The sequence below is a fragment of the Colletotrichum fioriniae genome, assembly GCF_027942845.1.
Source record: "Colletotrichum fioriniae strain IMI 355084 chromosome Unknown scaffold_3, whole genome shotgun sequence".
Classification (NCBI taxonomy): domain Eukaryota; kingdom Fungi; phylum Ascomycota; class Sordariomycetes; order Glomerellales; family Glomerellaceae; genus Colletotrichum; species Colletotrichum fioriniae.
In genome coordinates, this window is record NW_027076839.1 from 670,129 (window position 1) to 691,473 (window position 21,345).

Here is a 21,345-nt window from a genome sequence, read left to right on the forward strand (position 1 = left end):
GTGTCTTGCAGACGATTACCAATGAGCGAGGACACTATCTGGCAACTTGATTAGCGGGCCTTTTCGGTTCTTAGTTGTGTGCTCCGAATCTAAACACCGTGCTATCCCCATGTGTTGGCCAAACTCTCCAGCCCTCCCCTGTGTCCCCCAACATGAAGGACGGCATCCACCCTCCCCGGACTGGTGTCGACCCTCGTCGACCCTACATCATTCTAGGTGTTTTTATTTCATGGATAACCCCGCTCTTGAATTAGTGCTCACGGGGTTATGCCGTCGACAGGCCTCGTTGTTCGTATAAGACCGCTGCGGTGCCGTAGGAACTTCTGCTGGGTGAAAGGAACTTGACCTCCAACTACTCAATCTGCTTTGCGACTGGAACCAACAGCTCATCATGGACGATAAAACACACGTCGAACCTGAGAGCCCTCACATCGAACATCATGGGGACCAAGAGCCATGGCACGGCATGTCCGTCCGCCGCTATCTCGGTACACGCTTTACCACCCTCAAGCCGCCTATGCTGAGCGCGCCGAATCCGTTGAGGCTCGTGAAGATGATCAACGGAAGGCAATGGGCTTTTTTTGCTGTCGCCTTTGCTGCCTGGGTATGCCTTCATCCTCGTCTGTGTCAGGCTTTGCTTACCCTTCTAAACAGACCTGGGACGCCTTCGATTTCTTCACCGTCTCCCTCACCATCACCGAACTCTCCGAGACTTTCAACAAGTCCAAGACCGACATCACCTGGGGAATCACATTGGTGCTCATGTTCCGATCTGTTGGGTCCATCCTCTTCGGTATCGCAGCCGATCGCTTCGGCAGAAAATGGCCCTTCATCGTGAACAACCTCCTCTTCATAATCCTCGAACTGGTATGATAAATTACTCGTCATCTATTCTCTCTAACGGCGCTACTTTGATTGGCTTCAACCGGCAATTATGTGCCGAGCCTGGCCGGCGCCAGACAAGCTTTCCCCTCTCCCCTCTCCCGTCTTGGCTGCGCCGTTGGGGAATCCCTGCCCCCCTCCACAAACCCGCTCTTCTCCCCCAGGCTTGTCTTCCTCTCTCTCTTGGTCGATGTTGTTCAGTCACCTGGATGCTAGTGCTATGTATGGCAGTGGTGACATCAGCATCCGCTCTTTGTTCTGCGCCATCTTTGTTGTTTTGGTATTGCAAGCTAACAAGCCGATTTCCGCAGGGCACTGGCTTCTGCCAAACTTACGAGCAATTCCTAGCATGTCGCGCCCTCTTCGGAGTCGCCATGGGCGGTCTGTACGGTAACGCGGCAGCAACAGCCCTTGAAGACCTCCCAGCAGAGACACGCGGAATGATGTCCGGCGTCTTACAACAAGGTGTAAGTCTCAATTCCCGAAACCCAAGTTAACCAACCATCATCCCCCAAGCCACCAACGCTTGCCCGAATCCTTCAGTTGGTCGCATCACAAGACTAACCTTTTTCTCTGCCGATCAGTACGCTTTTGGATACCTACTGGCTGCGGCCTTTGCCCGAGGGCTGGTCAACACGACCCCGCACGGCTGGCGACCACTCTTCTGGTTCGGAGCCGGTCCGCCGGTCCTCTTCATCGCATTCCGTCTGATGCTGCCCGAGACCGACACGTTCATCGAGCACAAGCGCATCCGCGAGGCGGCCGGCCGACGCGCTGAGGAGGCTGGGCACACGAGCGTCACCTCGACCTTTTTGAAGGAGGGTAAAGTGGCTCTGCGCAGACACTGGTTGCTCTTGACCTACCTGGTCCTCCTCATGGCTGGGTTCAACTTTATGTCGCACGGCAGCCAGGATCTCTATCCCACCATGCTAACGAACCAATTCAACTTCAATGCCGACATGGTCACTGTCACGCAGGTCGTCGCGAACCTGGGAGCCATGCTAGGTGGCACGACTGTCGGTTACTGCAGTCAGATTTTCGGTCGGCGTTTCAGCATCATGGTTTGCTGCGTCGTGGGCGGTGCTTTGCTGTATCCCTACACCTTTGTCACGACCGAGGCCGTCATGGCTGCCGCCTTCTTTGAGCAGTTCTGCGTGCAGGGTGCCTGGGGCGTCATCCCCATCCACCTCATGGAACTCAGCCCCGGCGCGTTCCGCACTTTTGTGGTCGGCACGTCCTACCAGCTCGGTAATCTCGTCTCGTCGGCTAGTTCCACCATTGAGTCCCGCCTCGGCGAGAACTTCCCTCTTACACCGAAGGGCACGACGAAGCGCTACGACTATGGCAAAGTTATCTGCATCTTCATGGGCTGTGTATTTGCCTATGTGTTGTTGTTGACCTTTATCGGTCCTGAACACCTACGACGCAGCTTTGATGTGGCTGATGATTCGGATATGAGAGAGGTTGCTGGGGATGAGATGATGGAGGATGAGCTTCACAATCGCGAGGGACGAACCGGCCACCTTGCGCACAGTGATGAGGAATTGGGACACCAAGAGAAGTCGGCTACTCACCGGGAATAAGCTCAAACTTCAGTACGAAGTCACGCTGTAGCTCAAATTGTAGTTGAGATAATCTGATAATTCAATTTCGCGCTAAAATCTGAGTCCGTTGAGACGTCTGCATTGAAGAGAACTTTCAGTAGACGTCCTTGGTCTTGGTAAACTCTGTCTCATACCTCACGGTAAGTGAGACTTCCTCACCCAGCAAGAGGCTGGTTTCGTAAACTGTTGACGAGAAACATTTGAGTTTGTCGCAATCGGACCGGCTCGTCCAGATTTACTTCAGCTGCGGGTATTGCGCGAATCTCCCGCCCGGGGCCTTTCCCGGCTTCAATCCCGGTAGAGTGGATCCTGATCCGGCCTTTCTGCCGAATTCACTTCGATGACATTTATGCTTATCCGCATTGGATGCTTTACATGCACTCACCGTATTGGTGATTACCTCACTGTTGTACTCTAACATTTCTCGGAAAAGGCCAAGAAACCGCGAAGCCGTTCAGCCGACTTCAAAGCAATCGCTCCTTTCCCAGAAGAGGACTCGGCCGCTGCATCCGAACCCGTTTCTTCGGCCAAGATACCAATCTCAATAGTTGGGTCGCATGCGCAGGTCGAACACGAGGTGATTGATAGAAGAATATGCAGGAACCTGCAGCCCGCAGGCGCCTGATGACGGATACTTACCAAGCCTGAGCTCACTTTCAGCCCTTCGCTCTGACATCTTGCGCCCATGGGTCTATGCAGTTCATTTAAACCCCAGCTGCATTACATGCCATCAGCCTAATCGCACTCTGGACTAGGAATGGTGCCATCTCGCGCAATCAGCGACCGAACAGCGCGTTTTCCAAGTCACGCAGTTGGTCGTTATCGGGGAGAGCGCAACACGAGATTTGCGAGATTTCGACTTGCGATTTGCCATCAAATGCACCTTGTTCTTCCAGGGGTAGCGTCTTGGCAGCCTCTCTTGGGTAGCATCAATCACTACAAAACGGGTTTACCCCTCAATTCTCACAAAACAGCTCTCTTGTTTGCTGTTTAACACGACAGAGGTTCATGATCGACGTTCCTAAAATACGCTTCGAATGGCATGCTCATAGTTGCCTTTGGATACGAGATGCTACGCACTTTAGGGGATCAATGTGTTTCTTATTGTCTATCATGAGAACTTCCTACAACCAGAAGGTTGGTGATGACTGCGAAGTTTAAAAAAAGACTGTGTGATTGTCAACGTCAGCGCTGCACCATCGTCCGATACCGCGTGCGACCCTGGCATATTAGCCATCCCAAGAAGGAAGCTCATTCCAACAACAATGGCGATATCGCCAGGAATCTCTACGCCCATGGCCGTATCGGCAATGTAACGCTGCAACAAAGAGTAGCAGCCGGATTTCGGTAGAGGCGAGGTGAATGTCACCAGAGCCGTCAATAAGTCATAGTTATAAGAGCTTCATCCCACCGGTTTGATTTTTGTTAATCAAGAGACAGAGCTTCAAGTGGCGCACTATCTTGAGTGAACCCTCATAATGCATCTGCTGAGTATTGCCAGTCTCCTTGCGCTTCCCGTTCTTGGGAGTGCACAGTCTTTCGCTACTCGTCAAGCTCCAGAGGTTGCAGATGAGATCAACAACGCTACTGTTCCTATTGCGAAGAGCTACATAATCGAGTATACCTCAGTATGTAAATGCAACTCGACTCGGGAGTTCAGAAGCCTGGACTAATATTCAACTATAGGGATCAGCCAAAGCTCGTCGCGACGTTGCCCTCCAGGCCGACATTAAGGTCGTCAAGAATTTTGAGAGCGACATATTCTCCGGCGCCAGCATTGAGACCGACACCCACAACATTGATAGTCTCCAGAACCTAGCTGGTGTTGCTCGCGTCTGGCAGAATACCCGTGTCAGCTTGTCCCCCGTTGAGGGCCTCAAGTCGATTGAGGAGGCTGCCGCTGGTAACTACAGCCCGCACAATACGACCGGTGTGAGCAAGCTGCACGACAAGGGCATATTCGGGCAGGGAGTCAAAGTCGGAGTTGTTGACTCTGGAACTTGGTACACGCATCCAGCCGTAAGTCACTCTTATCATCCGTCGAGTTATCTTGGAGTGCTAAACACCCTTCAGCTCGGAGGTGGCTTCGGCCCGGGTTTCAAGGTTGCCGGTGGTTACGATCTCGTCGGCAATGGAAGTAAGTCTCAGGCTCAAGTGCGAAATATGAAGAGATTCTGACGAGCATGCGTAGTCTGGCCCTACGAAGACAAGACTCCAGATGATGATCCGCTGGACCAGCTTGGACATGGTAGGAGAACGCCTAACAATCTTTGGTACAAAAGCGGAATCTGACCACCGCACAGGAACCCATGTTGCGGGAATCATTGCTGGAAAGAATGACTTGTAAGGCCGTGAAGAAATCTTTTGCCGCCGCAAAAGAGACTAATGGCTTTTTCTCACAGCTGGAGCGGAGTTGCCCCTGAGGCTTCGCTTTACTCATACAAGGTCTTCGCTCAACTGGTGAGCTTGACATTTGAACCACTGCAGGCATGATCTTTTCTGATTTGCGGCAGGACGCGACGGACGATGCTACTCTCATCGAGGCTTTCCTCCGAGCCTACTCCGACGGCGTAAGCGTCCTTTAGACCTTGAGAGAAGCAAGCAAGCACTGATAAAAAACAGGTTGACATCATCACTGCCAGTATCGGCGGTCCAGGTGGCTGGTCTACGAATGCGTGGGCTGAGATCGCTTCTCGCTTGGTAGACGAGGGAGTCGTAGTCACGATCGCTAATGGCAACTCTGGCGCTGCCGGTGCCTTCTTCGGAAGCAGTGGCTCCTCCGGCAAGAATGTTCTCGCCGTCGCCTCCGTAGAGACCGAGAAGTATCCGGCCTCGCCCTTTGAGCTGACATCAGTCCTCGATGGAAACACCGAGACTGTTAAGGTACGATCTTCGTTCGTGGATCACATGGCATGGTCTCTGACACTAGACAGGCTGGATACTTGCCTTCGACCTACTACTTCTCATCCGATATACTTGACTGGCCAGTCGTTCCTCTCAACTTTGACATTACTGATCCTGCGGACGGCTGCGAACCCTACCCCAACGGCACGCGCAGCCTCAAGGGCGTCGTTCCCTTGGTGAGAAGAGGCACTTGCACTTTCGCAACTAAGCAAGCCAATTTGGTTGCCCTTGGTGCCGAGTACATCTTGTTCTACAACAACGAAAACCCCATCATTACTCCCGGAACCGATGACGATGTTGGTTTGATTGCCCTCATCACTGCCGCACTTGGCAAGGCTATCATTGAGACGGTTCAAGCCGGCGGCAATGTCACCGCGGACTTTTCACTCAATCCCGAGCAGGTTGTTGGCTTGGAATACCCGGCAGGTGGTCGGCCCAACACTTTCACTTCCTGGGGTGCTTCAAACGACCTCGATATCAAGCCTGATATTGCTGCTCCTGGTGGTCAAGTCAGTCTCTTTACCAGCCTAAAAGTCTCCCTGCTGGGCATTCTGACATCGCCTTAGATCTTCAGCACCTATCTTGATGACATGTATGCGTTGCTCTCCGGTACCTCGATGGCCACACCTTACGTAGCCGGTGTGGCTGCCCTCTTCATCAGCGCCCACGGCGGCCGGTCTGTACACGGTTAGTCCTCCCAATCAGCCTTAATGTCTGAATAGTAGCTGATCGTGCATTATCTAGGCAAGGGCTTCGCCAAGACACTGCACCAAAGAATCATCGCCAGTGGAACCTCTCTTCCCTGGTCCGACGGAACCGCTACCGACTACGGCTTCTCCGCATCGGTGGCCCAAGTTGGCAACGGCCTCGTTAACGCCTTCAAGATTGTCAACTACACCACCGACATTGCCTTTGAGAAGATCGCCCTCAATGATACCCACTACTTCAGCCGTTACCACGACGTGACTGTAACTAACAATGGTGCCAAGGATGTGAGCTACAAGCTCTCGTACGAAGCTGCCGCGGGAGTGGAAATCCTTGGATGGTACCCATTCGTCACACCCTGGGGTGGCGAGAAAAGACTGAAGAGCTTTACGGAGTTAACGCCCAAGAGTCTCCCTGTGGAGGTGTCTTTGCCGAGAGACTTCACTTTGAAACCGGGTGAGAGCAAGACTGTCAGGTAAGATGCACATTGTGAAATTACATTCCATATTGCAGGGACCTGATTGAGTAAAGTGTCAACTTTCCCAACCCAGACGGCCTTGACTGGAACTCTTCTGCTCTGCCGATCTACAGCGGAAAGGTCATAGTCTCCGCAAATAACGGAGAACAACTTTCCGTGCCCTACCTAGGTGAGATTCCGCGGTGATATTAGACTCTGACAACTAGATTGACTCCATTAAAGGCCTCGGTGCGAACCTGAAGGCCGAGATTAGCCCGATCTATCGTCCTTCGTACCCCTTCACCACGCAGAGAGACTAGTAAGTGGACGTGTTCAGAGCCCGGGGCAAGAATAAGCTGACCGTGGCCAGTGTGTACTCTTTCAATCTCGACCCATCCGTCGCCGATTTCCCTATCATCTACTCAAAGCTCATTTGGGGCAGCAAGGAGGTCCGATGGGATGTAAGTCTTATCACAACATTCAGTTGGACGTAAGAATAGCTGCTGACCTGTGTCAAGATTTACGAAGCTGGTTGGACCGATAGACAATGGGAATATCCGCCCGTCCCCGGCCACAACGGCTACATTGGCCCAGCCACCAGCCACGTCGTAGCAGGCAGTGCGTCGTACTTTGACCCCACTCGTTATGACCCTGATGACACCTGGACCTACCCTCAAGTTGATCTGTACCGCAATGCTCAGACTCAGGCGTCGTATCACGAGTTCTGGTGGTTCGGGAAACTTGGCAACGGAAGCCAGATTGAACTCGGAAACTACACGTAAGTCATGATGAACCCTTGTGCTTTTGATAAGAGCTGGGCTGACAATAGTTCTGGATAGCATGCGATTCGCCACGCTGAAGCCTTTCGGAAACCCTGCGGCTGCTGATAACTGGGATATTTTCCAAACACCGCAGATCCAAGTTACTGGCAAATACGAGAGACGAGGATAGGCGAAGCATAGCAAACGAGTTGTTTTGAGAAGCTACATGCAGAATTCCAGTGAGAACTGGTCCTATCTATGTATTTTGTGTGCAAGCATCCCCCTAGATATTCAGTTGTCAGACTGGAACTCTGCAGAGAGCTCTTAAGATGAAGCCTCTCAAAACTCACACTTGCGAAACTCATTCCGACCGCTTCTTGTAATCCTCATCCGTGACAGCCTCATGCCACTTCGTTTCTCCAATGCCGACAACAAAATGCGTCATAATGCTTCCATCGTCGGCGCCGTGCCAGTGAGTTGTGCCCGGGGGAGCCCAGACAGTGTCTCCAGCCTTGATTCGCTTAGCCTCGCCACCCTTGTCGCAAACCCATCCGCTGCCAGCCAGCACTCTGATCATCTGTCCTCCGACGTGGGTGTGCCAATGCGTCCGAGCGCATGGGGTAAAGGTGACGTTTGCGATGGCGGCGTTCTCGTCGCGGTTGATGAGCTCCATGTAAACATCGCCGGTAAAAGTAGCCGTTGGCTTTGCCACTGGTGTGGCCGAGGCCGGAATGACTTTGGACTCCGGCATGTTGGCGATTGTTTGGTAGTATTTCGCTGGTGTAAGTTGACGCTGGAGGGTTGAAGATGAGGAGGTCTCTGCTCCAAGCTGGCGGTGGGTGCGCTAGTTATAATCACGCCATTAAGTCTCCGCTATGTTGGTATTTCATGGCAAGTGGAACCGAGAGGACATCATGCGAGGTCTTTAATCTGATCTTGAGCAGCAGAACTCAACCCGAGCTGTACCGAGAACAAGATACATCAAATGGCCTTATCCGCTCCTAGACGCAAGCAAATACCTCTACCCAGATGACTCGGTATTAAAGGCAACCGGAATAGACACGGGCGCTTTAGAATGCGGCGGAGATCGGCCGAGGTGGGGTTGGCTGACAGCTCCCCCGCATCTTGAGTGGTAACTCCGCGTGGTGGTAACTAACTCCGTCACGACTTACTGCTCCATGATTCGAGTCATGGCTACTTCAGGAGCCGTGTAGCCGGGATTCGACTTCAGTCATGACGAAGTTCGAGCGCCGATTTGCTTCGATAGCCGGTGGTCGTCTTAAAAACCCATACCGGGTAAGAAAGTGCCCAAACTGCCTGGATTACTTAGAGCTCCCCAGCCATGGTATCGGTTCCTCTTAGACGCAGTCAACATTTCGAGCTTCATTCCATCTGTACGACATATAGAGATTTAAGTCAAAGTTGAAAAGGTACTGAAGTCACGACCGTCGAATACTCAAGTGCTTGCGTGTCGTCAACTGCATGTTTTCATGACTGCTCAAGCATATCTATCCGGTTCATGTAGAAATTGTCCATGATGGTCTCTTCCACCGCCGTCATGTCAATCCCTTCTGCCTTCTTATTCAATCTCTTCCGACTCTCAATCAAGTTCTTGGCAACATCCTTCCATGTGATGCTTTTCTCGTGAAGACCGAGGTCACTGGCTCCTTCCACTTGACTAGTGACTGACACCGGTAGTAATTTGCCATTTTCCTTCCGAATCACGCCTCCAACAATAACCATCTCCACATCTCTCTCACTCGAATGCAGAACCACGGCTGCAATGGGGTCCTCTTCAGCAGCAGGAAGCATAGAGGGGCTGTCGGTGCTGAATACCACCAGGTCTGCCCTTGCTCCAACGCGGATCTGGCCAACCTCGCCCGCCATGCCAATCGCCTTTGCACCGCCAATTGTAGCGAGGTTGAAGACTTGCTCAGCCGACGGTCCGACATGTCGGCTCCACTTGCCCTGTCTTCGAAGATTCTCTTGTCTTTCAATCCGGGCATATTGCAGGCCGAGTCGCATCTGGCTAGGCATGAAGCTGCTGCCACAGCTGTGGCAATCAACCCCGAGGCTGGAATTTGCTTCAAACTCAGGCTGAAGGGCGACTGGCGGCCACCCCATCTGAAGCTCTGTGTTGGGTGTAGCAGATATGTAGACGTTGTGCTGTTTGACAAACTCTGCGTCGCCATTCTTTGGAAAGTTGGCGTGAGAGATCAGTATATCTGAGCCTAGCAAGTTGTGGTTGTTGAGGATCTGGAGGACAGAAGGGCCATTGCCAAAGGCTAGACCGCCGGCACCGTGTGATGTAATAACTTTCGCGTTTGCGTTCCCGAAGCTCTGAGTAGAGGTGCTTCATTTGGTCAGGCGACTGATACAAGTTGTCCACCGCGAAACCAAGCTGCACTCGGCCGTCTCCGTATGGTCCCTTACTCGCCAGAGATTTCCAGTTTTCGAGAACATGTGAAGATGTATAGTCATCTACTGTAGAGAACGGGCTCCAGCTGGTCGTCCTTGGAACGCAATAGCAGTAGACAGAGCGAATCCCAGAGGTTACAAGCGCCTGAAGCATCGTAGGGGCTGGTTTTTAGTGTCAACTAATGGCTAGACTTATATCGAGCAAGGGTCTTACGGAATTCTGAGCCAACGTTCAGACTGGAGTGGTCCACAATGGTCGTGGTCCCGCCATCAATAGCTTCAAGTGCGCCACCAAGTTCACCCCAAAATGCGTCTTCGGTGGTGAACAATGACCCAATGAAGTTTCCTCGCGGCAAGTATTCAAGTAGAGTGTGGTCGACATGGCGGCCCTTGAGCGCGGTTTGCCAGACGTGATGATGTGTGCTTATAAAGCCTGGAGATATGATTTTGTTCTCGCAGTCTAACACTTTGACATCCTCGCCGGTTGTCCTGACGGTTGTGCCGATTTCGGAAATCGTGTCTCCCTCGATGAGAATATCCGACCGCTGCGGATTGACTTTGCCGTCGTCTCCATGAATAAGAAGCACGCCGTTCTTCAACAAAATCTTAATTGACGAGACAGTCATGATATTAAATCTAAGTATGGAGATAGGCGGGGAAGCAAATATCGCTGCCGCATACTGATGTCCGAGGAGCCTGGTGACTACTTATTCCCCATCCCATCGGCCATATCTGGGCGATAATCAGCTACGCGATGAAGGGCTTCTCGGGGCCACTGCTGTCACACCAAGACGAGGAAATGGACTGAACAGAAACATGCGCTTGTTGCTAGACCTCGCGCTCATGATCTAGAAGAATAAACGCGAAGAGCGACGAGGTTTACGGCCTGTGACGAAAAACCTCCAACTCGGTCTCGGACATTTCGGAGGCCGGATGTGGTTGGTGTGGAGATAGGCCTAATGTCCGGACGGTATGAGTGCCAGACGCCACCGAATGCTAGGGTATGCAACTTGTCACCGCTTTCTAGATATTGACTCGTACGTGACAGATAGATTCATTTATCCTCACGTTGTGAACACATAAGTAGTTCACAGGCAGCCGGCATAGGGTGCAACGAGTCCAACAGCACAGAGGTCAAGTTCTCAATTTGTGTTATTGGACCAGTATCAAGGTGATGAAATTGGATACGCACTGGAATCCAGGACTGCACGTTCTCCAAACCGAGAATAGGAACGGTTCAGTATTGAATGAAAGCCTCTAAAACAATACGCATGTCTTCAATTAGTTTTGCCACGCCATCCACGTCGCCTTGCCCCCACTTCTGTTCCATATGTCGGCATTGAAGGGGTGACGACTTCAGTATATTAAGGGATCCCAACTTCACATAATACAGAGAAATCTTATAATCAGAACGATTTTAAGGGACTTAAAAGGAAGTCATAGCCTCAAATAGCCTTCATTTTCAGTATGTATGCTATGGAAACGCAAGGTTGGTCTTACTTATGAACGAGAACTTTTTTGCCAGAATTGACCGATAACAATAGCTTTTGCGTGCGAAACTGTTCAGTAGAGCTTTCATCTCTTACGTAAACTAGTATACACTGACAGCTTGGTCCAAGTCTATTAAGAAGCTTTGGGTTCCCGCCCCAGAAAGAGGCCCTTGGTTGACACCGTAGAACATATTCACTGGGAAAACTAGTGACTTTGGGAAAGGTATCAAGCAGCAGTCCAGTCATACAGCATTTATGCAAACTCTTTTCGGCACATGAAACACAAATCTTCCAGTTCCGAACTGTCACTCGAATGGTAGGTGAGTATGCCCTCTTTCTACGATGATACCTCGGGAGAAGGCGACGCCAAATGTCAATCAGTGACAAACCCTGAGACAACTCGAAATTTTCGGAAATATTTTATGCATGGAACTTTTCTGCTATATTGTCCCTCGCCTTTATTCGATACACAGAGGTTTCACTGCCTTCGTCACTACACAAGGACGCATGAGCCCTTCAGACGGTTAGTTAATAATGTGTAACTTCAACAACAAAAGACTATGAGCGCGCAGGAATCTTTCGAGATAAGCCCCAAGCGTTATGTTCAAAATTCGCAGTACATTTTGGGTGGGGAAATGGGAAGAGGGGCTCACCGTCATGCGTTAACGGGACTTTTGTCGGGGCTAGACGTCAGCTTGAACGTAAGCTTAGTAGCCCGTGATAGGGCCACTCGGACTCCTTAGAGGCATTAGTAAGGAATCCCCTCACAACCCTAAGTATCAACCTGCAGAAGTAACGGTAACAAGTCGCTCAATTATTGCACAATCACTTGATATTTGAGACTTTGAGCAGTGCCCAGAGTGATTACTTCCATTCTGAACTATCTCGAACAGTCATATTCGTTACGACACCCCTTGCACACTCTGATAACCACCATGCTCGCCGGAGGCGTGAACGATGCCTATCGCTCTGAACGGCTTGTTTTCCGAGCCGTGGAAAACAACGACGATGATAAGAAGTTCTTACACACGCAAATCGAGAATGACCCAGTCATCGTCGCCCTCTCCAACCCAATGGCGCTGATGCCGAGGACTAGCAAGCACAGCGAGTGGATGGTTGAACAAATGGCCAAATCCGTTCTCGCTGTCATGGTCTGCCTTCCAGCGGATGCCCCAGGCGACAGCGACGAGAAATTTGACGATGCGAAGACGACTGCGCCAAAGCCCATAGGATACCTCGCGATTGGCTGGGGTGGCATTCCGCCGGCAATGGCCCATCACCGCTCAGTCGGCCTCGGGATCGCGATAGCACCACAGTATCAAGGAAGAGGCTACGGGACCGAGGTCATCAACTGGGCTCTCGACTGGGCCTTCCGGTATGGGAACTACCATCGGGTTCACCTTGGCACTGTCTCTTACAATGAGCGAGCGCAGCACTTATACAAGAAGCTTGGTTTCGTGGAAGAGGGCCGCAGCCGTGAGTCTTATTGGTTTGATAGACAATGGTATGACATGATCAGCTATGGAATCCTAGAAAGTGAATGGGAGGCAATGAGGGGCATAGGGTCCAGATAAGCAAGTTTCATCTGTAAAGTAGTTGCTTAGGCGTTCAAACTTTCACTTAGGAAGAGAGCAACTCACTATAATTTCTTCCCCCAAACCTCTGAGCGCCCTGAATCTTGGCCGAGATTCTGCTCCCGGTTCAAATTATGATTACGAGAAGGGCTTGTGAGACAGTCACCAGTGTAGTGCGCCCTAGTCTGATAAGGCAGTTTGTCCGGAATAAGATGCTCCGGAGACTGTTTGGAACCGCTGTCATTCAGCTCGCGTTCTGAGAGATATGTGTTCAACGTCGTTAGTTTCGATGGAACGTGTCTATGTCATTGTTACGAACGAATCGTTAGATATTACAAAAAGACGAAACAAATCAACGCAGAAGAACTCAAGCTACCACCCATAAAAATGGTAGACAGGATGAAATGAAACACGATGATAAGTAGCAGGTATTCAAACTTTGTCCTTCTCCCCTTTTCATCTCAATCATGCTAGTTTGTGTTGAACCTCCAGTTATTAGACTTCACAGATTCTCGCTTTAGCTGTAGCTATTCCACAACTCTATTCCCAGTCATCATCATGGTAAGGTTCCTTGCGTCTCTCAACCCACAAAACAGCCTTCCGTTTCTGTTCATGATCAGGCGAAAAGTGGAACACCACATGACCCAGGGCAGTATCAAATAGCTGTTCGTCGTCGTCATCTAATCGGTTATAAATGACCTCTTGCCACTTGTTATCTGGCGCCAGTTCCGGTATAATTTCCTTTACTGTGTCTTTGATCTTGTTCCATTGCAATCGATATCCATCAACTGCGGCGGGGGTATGCTGCCATGATCGCTCAGGATGAACAAGGTAGGCCTTGATATAATCGTCAGCAATCTCGTCTCGATCGAGCCTAGCCTGCATTCTCCTGCCTCTGACAACGTTGCCGCTTTTGAGACCGTCAATTACAGTACGTTCAAACACCTGAGAATTGGTTTCGCCTGGGTTTCTCCACTCTTTCTCAGGCGCGAACGAAATACTCTCCCAATAGTGAGTGGCATAAACCCCTTTTCTGCTGATGATCCAAAGTGAACTGCACCCACACAGGCCGTTTGTTCCAAGGCTGAAGGAATTCCTGCCAAACCTTCGGAAAACTGCTGTATTGGCATCGGTTCCTGGACTGACTTCCCAAACAATAGGTTTCGTCTTTCGGACCTGGGCTATCATCCACTGGTCTACGTTGTCACCAGGAAATGCGATATCGACTCTTCTAGCCAAGGTGAGATTCTGTCCTTCAGCACTAAGCCTCTCAACAGGCCCATGGATGTTTTTAATCATGGAAAATGGGTTGCAGGTATTTCGGGGATCCTGATCCTCGTCGCGCTGTCGGGTTTGGGTGATAGACTCGAAGTTGCCTAGAAGAGTGGTAGAGCGAGGCCATTCTTCAAACGATGGTCTCATAGCATTAGAATCTAATAATCAAAGTCAGCCAGAGTGATAAGGTATTCAACGTGACAGAATAAGTGTTTGCGGACAACATACCAAGTGACCATGCCGATGGAAAAGCGCTTACTGCCATCGCTACTAGAAGCAGGAGCGGTAAAAAGAGCTGGCCAAAGGTGTTTGGAGACATTCTGAAGTGATGGGGTCTTCCAATGATAATCCTTAGTTGGGTGAGGATATTTGCGCGTGTGGGCTTTTGAGTGTTGATGTACTCGTCGTGACTTGCAAAGAATGCCAAAGAATATGAGTTACATCCGCAATGATCAATCTCGAATGTTGTGATCATAATATGTTAATGAAAAGATGATTTCACATTACGGAACCACGCCCTCTCAAGCAGAATGCGTGTTGTATTTTATAAGTCGAAGAAGATGTCGTAGAACATCCTTCCGGTTCGGAAGCAGAGTATCTGATGAGGTACGTACAAAAATAACTTGAAAGGCCTTCAGAGGCCATCTTGGCGACCAATTCTATCCTTATTCGCGGGGGCTTGTTGAACAGGCTTTCCATCTCGCTTGACCCAGTCCATCAAGGGGCGAGTTCATCAGGGGCTGCATCCGCTTTCAGCAGATTATACATTTCCATGTAGTCAAACTCTTTGGCTGTGTCGGCCGGCGTATCGTCCCAATACTTGACGCCGGGATCGGCCCCCGCACTCAACAGAAGCTGAGCGATGTCAAGTCGATTGGTACCGGCGGCGACATGTAGAGGGGTCCCTTGCCAGATCTTGTAGCCTGTTTTGATGTTTCGGACATAGTTGAGGTCAGCCCTCTTTTCAATGAGATATTCAACCATCTCTATGCTTGCACCTTTGAAACCTATCGCAGACTGAAGTATATCTCGTGGCAACGTGGCTCCGTGGTCAAGCAGCAGCTGACAGGGTTGCAACGATGGCTTGATCACGGCGGAGTGAAGCGCTGTCCGTCCCCTCGAATCTTTGACATTGGGGTCTGCTCCGTGCTGTAACAGTACCTCCATCCACTCGATATGTCCAGTGGATAGCCTGTTTGAGAAGATGAGTATCATGCCCCTCAGAACCTGGCACGATGGGGGCACACACCTTAGTAAAGTCGCGCCTGGCTCCACTGTGTTGATGTCAAACCCTCTTTTGAGGATTTCCTCCAACATCGTTTTGTCACGACTTTTAGATACCGCAAGAACAACTGAATCGGTGATACTAGCTCCGTTATCAAGTAGGAAGCCGACAACAGGCGCGTGATTCTTCCACGCTGCCTCGTCAACGGCGTGCTTTATCAAAGTGTCAGGATACACATAACACTCCTGCTGTGCCTTGAAGTCGTTGTGATCCTGCATAATGCTTTCAGCCAGTGGCAAGTCGCCGTTCCTGCACGCTTCAATAAAGCTCTGTTTGGGGGCGCCCGTCATCTCCGTCTCTGGGCGGCGAAGTGTCTTTGGGTCGTGTCGGGGGGAAATGAAAAGTTGGGATGTGGTCTATTGTTTGGGTACAAGGCTGGTGTTGGAACATGAAGTGAGGGCACCAACCACGTATTTGTACCCCAAACAAGCCGCTTGCACGTTGGCCGCGGTTCCGGCAATGGGGGCCATGCTTCGTCCTTCCCGGTTTGGTTGGGCCCCCAAAGCTGGGCAATTTATCTCTCCGTTCGAATTGGCTACTTGCAGAGACACATACTTAAGGTTGGCATATAGGTCTAGCCCATGAGCCACTGTTGGCAAGCAGTCAAATGAAATCAACTGACATGAGTACATACCAAGCAATGCAGCAGAAATAGGTTCCAACCATTCGCCCCCAACAGGCAGTGATATGCACAGGCACCATTTTGTACCAGCCATCGACTGACCATTGCTCAAACTCGGTGGGTAGGGTCAGCTTAAATAGCCCAATGTGAAGTTGAGGGTTTGGCCCGTGCTTCGCCAGCCAACAACTCCAACAAAAACGTCAGAATGACAGTCCTGCATCGTGATTATTGAGCTTCATCCTTAAAACCCATCGTGTGGGGGTTTTGGGGCAGCCCCAAAGCCCCCGACATAGCGATGCCCTTCGCAGGCCCTCAAGGACGACTCTCGTCGACATGCAGATTGGCCCGGAAGTTTCAGGCCGAAGTCCACAGCTCACCACCGGCTTGAAGCTGTGGTTGTATGGAAGAAGTCCTTCCGAGGATAAAGACAATTGTCTTCAATTTTAAAGACAGTGGAAGATGGGAAAGGCATAAATACCCGCGCTTCCATCTCCTCTGAGTTCAGAACTCGAAGGTACCTTAGTCAATGAAGACGGGCCACCAGGATTTTGTAAAACATCGCTAGAAAGCCTCTCTCTTCACAACCCCACCGCGAAGAATAGCTTTCTTATCTTGGTTCTATCCAGAGATTTCTTTGATATGGGCTCCACAGTCGTCCGCTATCTTTTCATTTGCATCATTGCAGCAGTCTTGGCTGTAGCCCAAGAGGAAAAGGTTTTCGATCTTGGACAACTCAGTCAATATCAAGGAAATGTGAGTACCACTGTTGTCCCCCGGTCCAACTAAGAAAGCTGATACCTTGTTTCTTCAAAGGGAAAACTTCCAGGTCTCAGTGGTAAAGTGATCTGGATGTCGGGCAAAGAGGGTGCAGGGTTCCATATTGCCCTATCACCTGATACTCAGGACGAAGTCCGGAAGACGTTGATCGGCTGCAAAAAGACTGATGACAAGTGCTACCAAGACGTACGAGAGGTAATTCAATCAGCCAACTTTGTAATCGACGCCGAAATCGAACGTCGCCACTTTGGGCATTTCCTCTCCAAGACGTTCAAGTCAAAGGGCTCCGCGTTCACAACAATTGCTATGTTGCTTCTTTCGGCCTGGAGCTTCAAGCATGCCGAGCAGCCAACCATTCAGTTTGCGGACCGTATAATTCCTGATACGCAGGCTAGTAACGCGGCCGATCTTGCGGACACGAAAACGATCATATTATCTGCAGAAGGGAAGGGCGTTGCTACACTCACCCCTGTGCCGGATCCAACCAGACCAGGAGGGTGAGTCTCCTGAAAAACTCCTCTGAAGATATGCTACCTTACACATGGGATTGTGCTGACGAGGCTATATGCAGTACTGCCACACCTTTGATCACGCCCATTGCCACCGCTATTGCTGGTTATACCCCAGGGGATCTGATGGTCACCATGGACGAAGGACTAGCCAAGCGGCTCGAAGAAATTATACGAAGGTCTACCGACTGCCTTGATGGCAGGCAATTCGACAGTGATGCCAATGGAAAACGCGCTGCTCAGTTCGGAGCCGCCATATGTGGTGCTCAAGGGGCCATCGGCATGGCAACTCCTGGTGGCCCACTGGAAGACCTCCTTCTCATGAATCCCCCAGCCTTACCATTCACAGCTGGAAATGTCGCCAATGCCGCCCTTGTCGTTACGAATTTTGTTAGAGACTTCGCCCCGCTAATGAATATCGGTGAAAGCGTCGCGCAGGGCATTGGCGAAGTTGTTTTCATGATGGCTTACAACACCCTGATTGAAAACCTACCCCTAGGGGACAAGAATCCGATCAAGCAAAAGCTCATGTCGGGCATCATCACCACACCACCCGCCTCAGTCACAGCAACTACTATATCTAGATGTTCACGAATTACTGCATGTGAGGCCTCGTGTGAGGGCGTTGGCATTATGTTTCAATATTGCGAAACATCGTGTGGAGCCGTCTCCGGATGCCGAACCGATGGAGGGAGTCAGACATCAACGCCCATTACCACAGTAACGACGAAGGCGTGGTTACCCCCACCAGCAGAGACTAGAATCCCGATAACGACTTTGAGCCCATCTGCCAACCCAAACTGCGCCATGGATAAACCTGCTGAGATTCAATGGGATGCATTCGCAGGGTCAAAGTACAACGTGGCAGCAAAGTTCTGCCAGGAAGTCGACGCCCTGGCTTCACAAGCGCTTTCATGGGTTGTCGACATAACTGGCAACAATCAGGAAGCCAAGCTGCAGGCGCGAACTCCGCCAGTCACACTCGACCCGTACAAGGGCTACATCGTAAATCTCGGTTGGAAACCAAACATGGTATTTGACGCAGGCTCTTGCCAGAAAAGCTGCCTAGACACATACAAAACAATTGCGAACACATGTGAGTCCATGCCATCTTCCTATCCTCATTAGAAGACATTGACTAAAACACTTCAGGCGGGCACACGGGAGGCGAAGGCAACGTCATGGCCGAAAAGGGCCAATTCGATGCTGGGTGCGGGACATACTCATACCAAATCACCAACACGGCCCCTCGCAAAGGGGAGCTGCGTTGCAACAGCGAGGGCGACTTTCCGAAGCACAAAGATGTCCACGAAGTGACAGTCAAGCAGGGACTTAAGGCTATGTGCAATGAGGTCTTACCTGACGTTGTGACACCCGGACATGAGGCAATAACCCGGATCTACTACTCGAAGTATTTCAATGCCGCGAAGTTGAAGTATACCGTGGCTTGGAGAAAGCAGTGCTCGCCTGCCGTAACGGAGCAGAATCCCAAGGAACCTTGGGGTGGGGGTACGATTGGATGTCGCCAGTTATTCTACCAACTTTGGACCGATTGTAAGTTCGCAGTTGCCACGGGATCTTATCATATGCATAACGGATGGCCTTCATATCATTTCTAACTCGAGCCGACAGGTATCAACGGAGGTGTTGCTGGAACGCGGGATATTGGGTGCTTGACATATTCCTTGAGCCCTACCGAGGAGTGAAGAGACTACTTAGTACTTTACTGAGCACAGTCTCTTTCGTAAAACATCTCTCAAAGGAGTGCATGTGGAAAGGCTACTTAAGTACAATGAAGAATTATCTCATCCTTGCATATATCAGCCTAAGGTAGTTGGCGGGTGTGCTATGCTAGTCGCCAGTTTTGCGCCCTTGGCGGGCGAGCTCTCCCCATGAACTCCGTCGTGAAAACGGAGTACCTTGAAGTCAGTTCCCTTGCTTCACACGCGCAAGTGAACTTTGATACTTTGAAGGCCTAATGACTAGCATTGTTTTCTCCGGTTAAAGCCGCTGAAAGTTAGTTAGTAATGGCTTTGGATGCCTTCCTCGGAGCAATGCAATTCAATACTCGTCGATCATTACTTGTTTAGGGACTTGTATAATACTAGGTGGATTAGATTTGACTCGTGATTTCTAAGTCACAGACTCTTGTAGATGAGACTGCTCTTCCTTTCGGAGGGTTGCACTAATAGATATGTTGAAGAGAAGACAATCATATCCTCCCTAGGTTGATGCGATAATGGACATCCTGAGTCAGCGTACGTCAGCTACGATATCTTGCCACGGTAATCCTTTGAAGACTAAGGTCGGCATTAAGGTGTGGCATAGTCCATCACACCACAGTCTTTCGCTCCTGGCCAAACCGGTCCATTTCCTTCCTCCCTATTCCCTCGCCGCCTACTTCTTAATCACCACGCGGATCTGTCATTTTCATCCCAATCATGCAGAATCGGGTTACTTTGATCCTGGCAGCTTTGGTTGCAGACTCCGCAGCCAAGCACTGTGCCTTCTTCTATGACTCGACCGTCTCCGATCCCTTCATGGCCTCCATCCCTGCTTCCAACGCCCAGTGGTACTGTAAAAACGACATTGGCGATACGATGGAATACAAAAGTCGAACATATCCAACTCGGCAAGCAACCCAAATTTCAGATGCGGGATTTGTAGGGGAGCTAGGAGTTCAACCAAGGACTACGAAATCCCTGATAAGATTGGCAACTATGCAATTCGATGCGTATATTATGCTCTTGGAGAATGCACAGCAAGCTAGGTTTGAGATCGTAAAGGTGACACCAACAGCTCTAGATTCTCTCGTGCCTAGTTCCAAGCTTTTGCTTTTTTTCAGTCTTGTTCCAACAGCTTTTGAGTTGTCGATTTATCGACCTGGAAGGCGAATGGAATGTCCAGAGATCGTATAGAGTAGAGCTTCGATCCAAAATTGAACAGGAGTTCTGTGTAGGGCCGTGCTTCTGAGCCAAGCACAGGTGTCACGACAAGCGAGAGGTGCGTGTGAAGATCGATGGCTTCGGGGTTGGTCGCGATATTGGGTCCGGCACCTATGAATTCAATCTACAGCGTAAAGTATGTGTGAAACGAATATTGATCCTTCACTAATCAGAAGGTGCCTGTTCCATATACTTTCTTTAGTAACTGTTTAAGCTTTCCTTGCTTCAATCTATTGAGAGCAGTTCTGTCGGAAATGGACATGATGCCGAGCTCAATTCATCCTGATACCTTTCTAGTACTACTCGTGATCTAAAGTTTTTGCGGATAGGACTCAGCCTAGACTTCGCTTATTTTTCAAGAAAGCTTGCACCCCATGTGATGATTTATTTCTACTAACTTCTTCGTGATGTCCAGTCATGAAGTAGTTCAAAAGTCGTCTGCCTCTTACGAAATCGTTCGCATTCGGTTACCATATGTCTCAACCAAAATTCGGCAAATAATCGGGCGAGCATGCATCATATCTCGCGAATTTACCCTTGAGAATGGCCCGTCATCAACCATGATACCGCTTACTTGTCTTTTATATCCCTGAACTCATGCCTAGCGCCTATGGCTTACGTCGGAATGACGAAGGTGTTACGACGCCGCAGAGTTGAGATTATGGTAGCGTTTGCATGCTGTTGGCCAGGGTCTCATGCGATGTGACGCACTCTGCAAGATTAATAGGCTATCAAGTATGGAATATGAGACTTCGCTACTGGATCTGCCTTGTTGCCTTATTGCCTGCTCAATTGGCTTATCTATCAAACATATTCATTCAATGCCGGTTCCGTATCAGACTGCCCGTGAGAAGGAGCTCTTAAAATTCTCATTCTCGGTCATATGAAGCCTTGGATACCAACAATTCCTAGTGATCAAATCTCCAACTCATCAAACTTCACGTTGTGTCGCAATGAAGCTTCTCAACTGCTCCACCCTTCGCATTGAGGAAATGTATCCAGCGAGGAAACAGGAGCTAGAAAAGAAGGGAATTTCAACAGCCTACGCTATTCTTTCCCACAGATGGGAAGACGACGAAGATGAGTTCACCTTCGAAGACATGAGCAGTGCCGAAACAAGGTCCAAGAAGGTACTTG

General features: G+C 50.2%; 7 protein-coding genes across 7 annotated transcripts; 5 read left to right on the top strand and 2 right to left on the bottom strand.

Moving 5' to 3' along the window:
- Nucleotides 1-391: 391 nt before the first annotated feature.
- On the top strand, nucleotides 392-2,465 carry JEN1 (Carboxylic acid transporter; the record flags this gene model as incomplete). Its single annotated transcript, XM_053189762.2, has 4 exons — nucleotides 392-604; nucleotides 655-867; nucleotides 1,194-1,349; nucleotides 1,467-2,465. 4 exons carry the CDS (start codon nucleotides 392-394, stop codon nucleotides 2,463-2,465), a joined length of 1,581 nt encoding a protein of 526 aa, XP_053052685.1.
- Nucleotides 2,466-3,964: 1,499 nt separating this feature from the next.
- Nucleotides 3,965-7,503, top strand: N0V96_003081 (uncharacterized protein; the record flags this gene model as incomplete). Its single annotated transcript, XM_065756732.1, has 14 exons — nucleotides 3,965-4,114; nucleotides 4,173-4,505; nucleotides 4,560-4,623; nucleotides 4,678-4,734; nucleotides 4,790-4,829; nucleotides 4,889-4,946; nucleotides 5,000-5,056; nucleotides 5,109-5,369; nucleotides 5,420-5,899; nucleotides 5,957-6,077; nucleotides 6,135-6,570; nucleotides 6,890-7,013; nucleotides 7,071-7,330; nucleotides 7,392-7,503. The coding sequence occupies 14 exons, from the start codon at nucleotides 3,965-3,967 to the stop codon at nucleotides 7,501-7,503; spliced, it is 2,553 nt and encodes an 850-aa protein (XP_065614499.1).
- A 171-nt stretch (nucleotides 7,504-7,674) lies between these two features.
- N0V96_003082 (uncharacterized protein) lies at nucleotides 7,675-8,064 on the bottom strand (the record flags this gene model as incomplete). Its single annotated transcript, XM_053189760.1, has 1 exon — nucleotides 7,675-8,064. The coding sequence occupies one exon, from the start codon at nucleotides 8,062-8,064 to the stop codon at nucleotides 7,675-7,677; it is 390 nt and encodes a 129-aa protein (XP_053052683.1).
- Nucleotides 8,065-8,801: 737 nt separating this feature from the next.
- On the bottom strand, nucleotides 8,802-10,357 carry N0V96_003083 (uncharacterized protein; the record flags this gene model as incomplete). The annotated part of the gene is made up of 2 exons (XM_065756733.1): nucleotides 8,802-9,445; nucleotides 9,946-10,357. 2 exons carry the CDS (start codon nucleotides 10,355-10,357, stop codon nucleotides 8,802-8,804), a joined length of 1,056 nt encoding a protein of 351 aa, XP_065614500.1.
- A 1,799-nt stretch (nucleotides 10,358-12,156) lies between these two features.
- Nucleotides 12,157-12,754, top strand: N0V96_003084 (uncharacterized protein; the record flags this gene model as incomplete). The annotated part of the gene is made up of 2 exons (XM_053189758.1): nucleotides 12,157-12,697; nucleotides 12,741-12,754. 2 exons carry the CDS (start codon nucleotides 12,157-12,159, stop codon nucleotides 12,752-12,754), a joined length of 555 nt encoding a protein of 184 aa, XP_053052681.1.
- A 4,072-nt stretch (nucleotides 12,755-16,826) lies between these two features.
- Nucleotides 16,827-17,847, top strand: N0V96_003085 (uncharacterized protein; the record flags this gene model as incomplete). The annotated part of the gene is made up of 3 exons (XM_065756734.1): nucleotides 16,827-17,251; nucleotides 17,326-17,793; nucleotides 17,826-17,847. 3 exons carry the CDS (start codon nucleotides 16,827-16,829, stop codon nucleotides 17,845-17,847), a joined length of 915 nt encoding a protein of 304 aa, XP_065614501.1.
- Nucleotides 17,848-18,070: 223 nt separating this feature from the next.
- Nucleotides 18,071-18,969, top strand: N0V96_003086 (uncharacterized protein; the record flags this gene model as incomplete). The annotated part of the gene is made up of 3 exons (XM_053189756.2): nucleotides 18,071-18,278; nucleotides 18,416-18,817; nucleotides 18,896-18,969. The coding sequence occupies 3 exons, from the start codon at nucleotides 18,071-18,073 to the stop codon at nucleotides 18,967-18,969; spliced, it is 684 nt and encodes a 227-aa protein (XP_053052679.1).
- Between the last annotated feature and the right edge of the window lie 2,376 nt (nucleotides 18,970-21,345).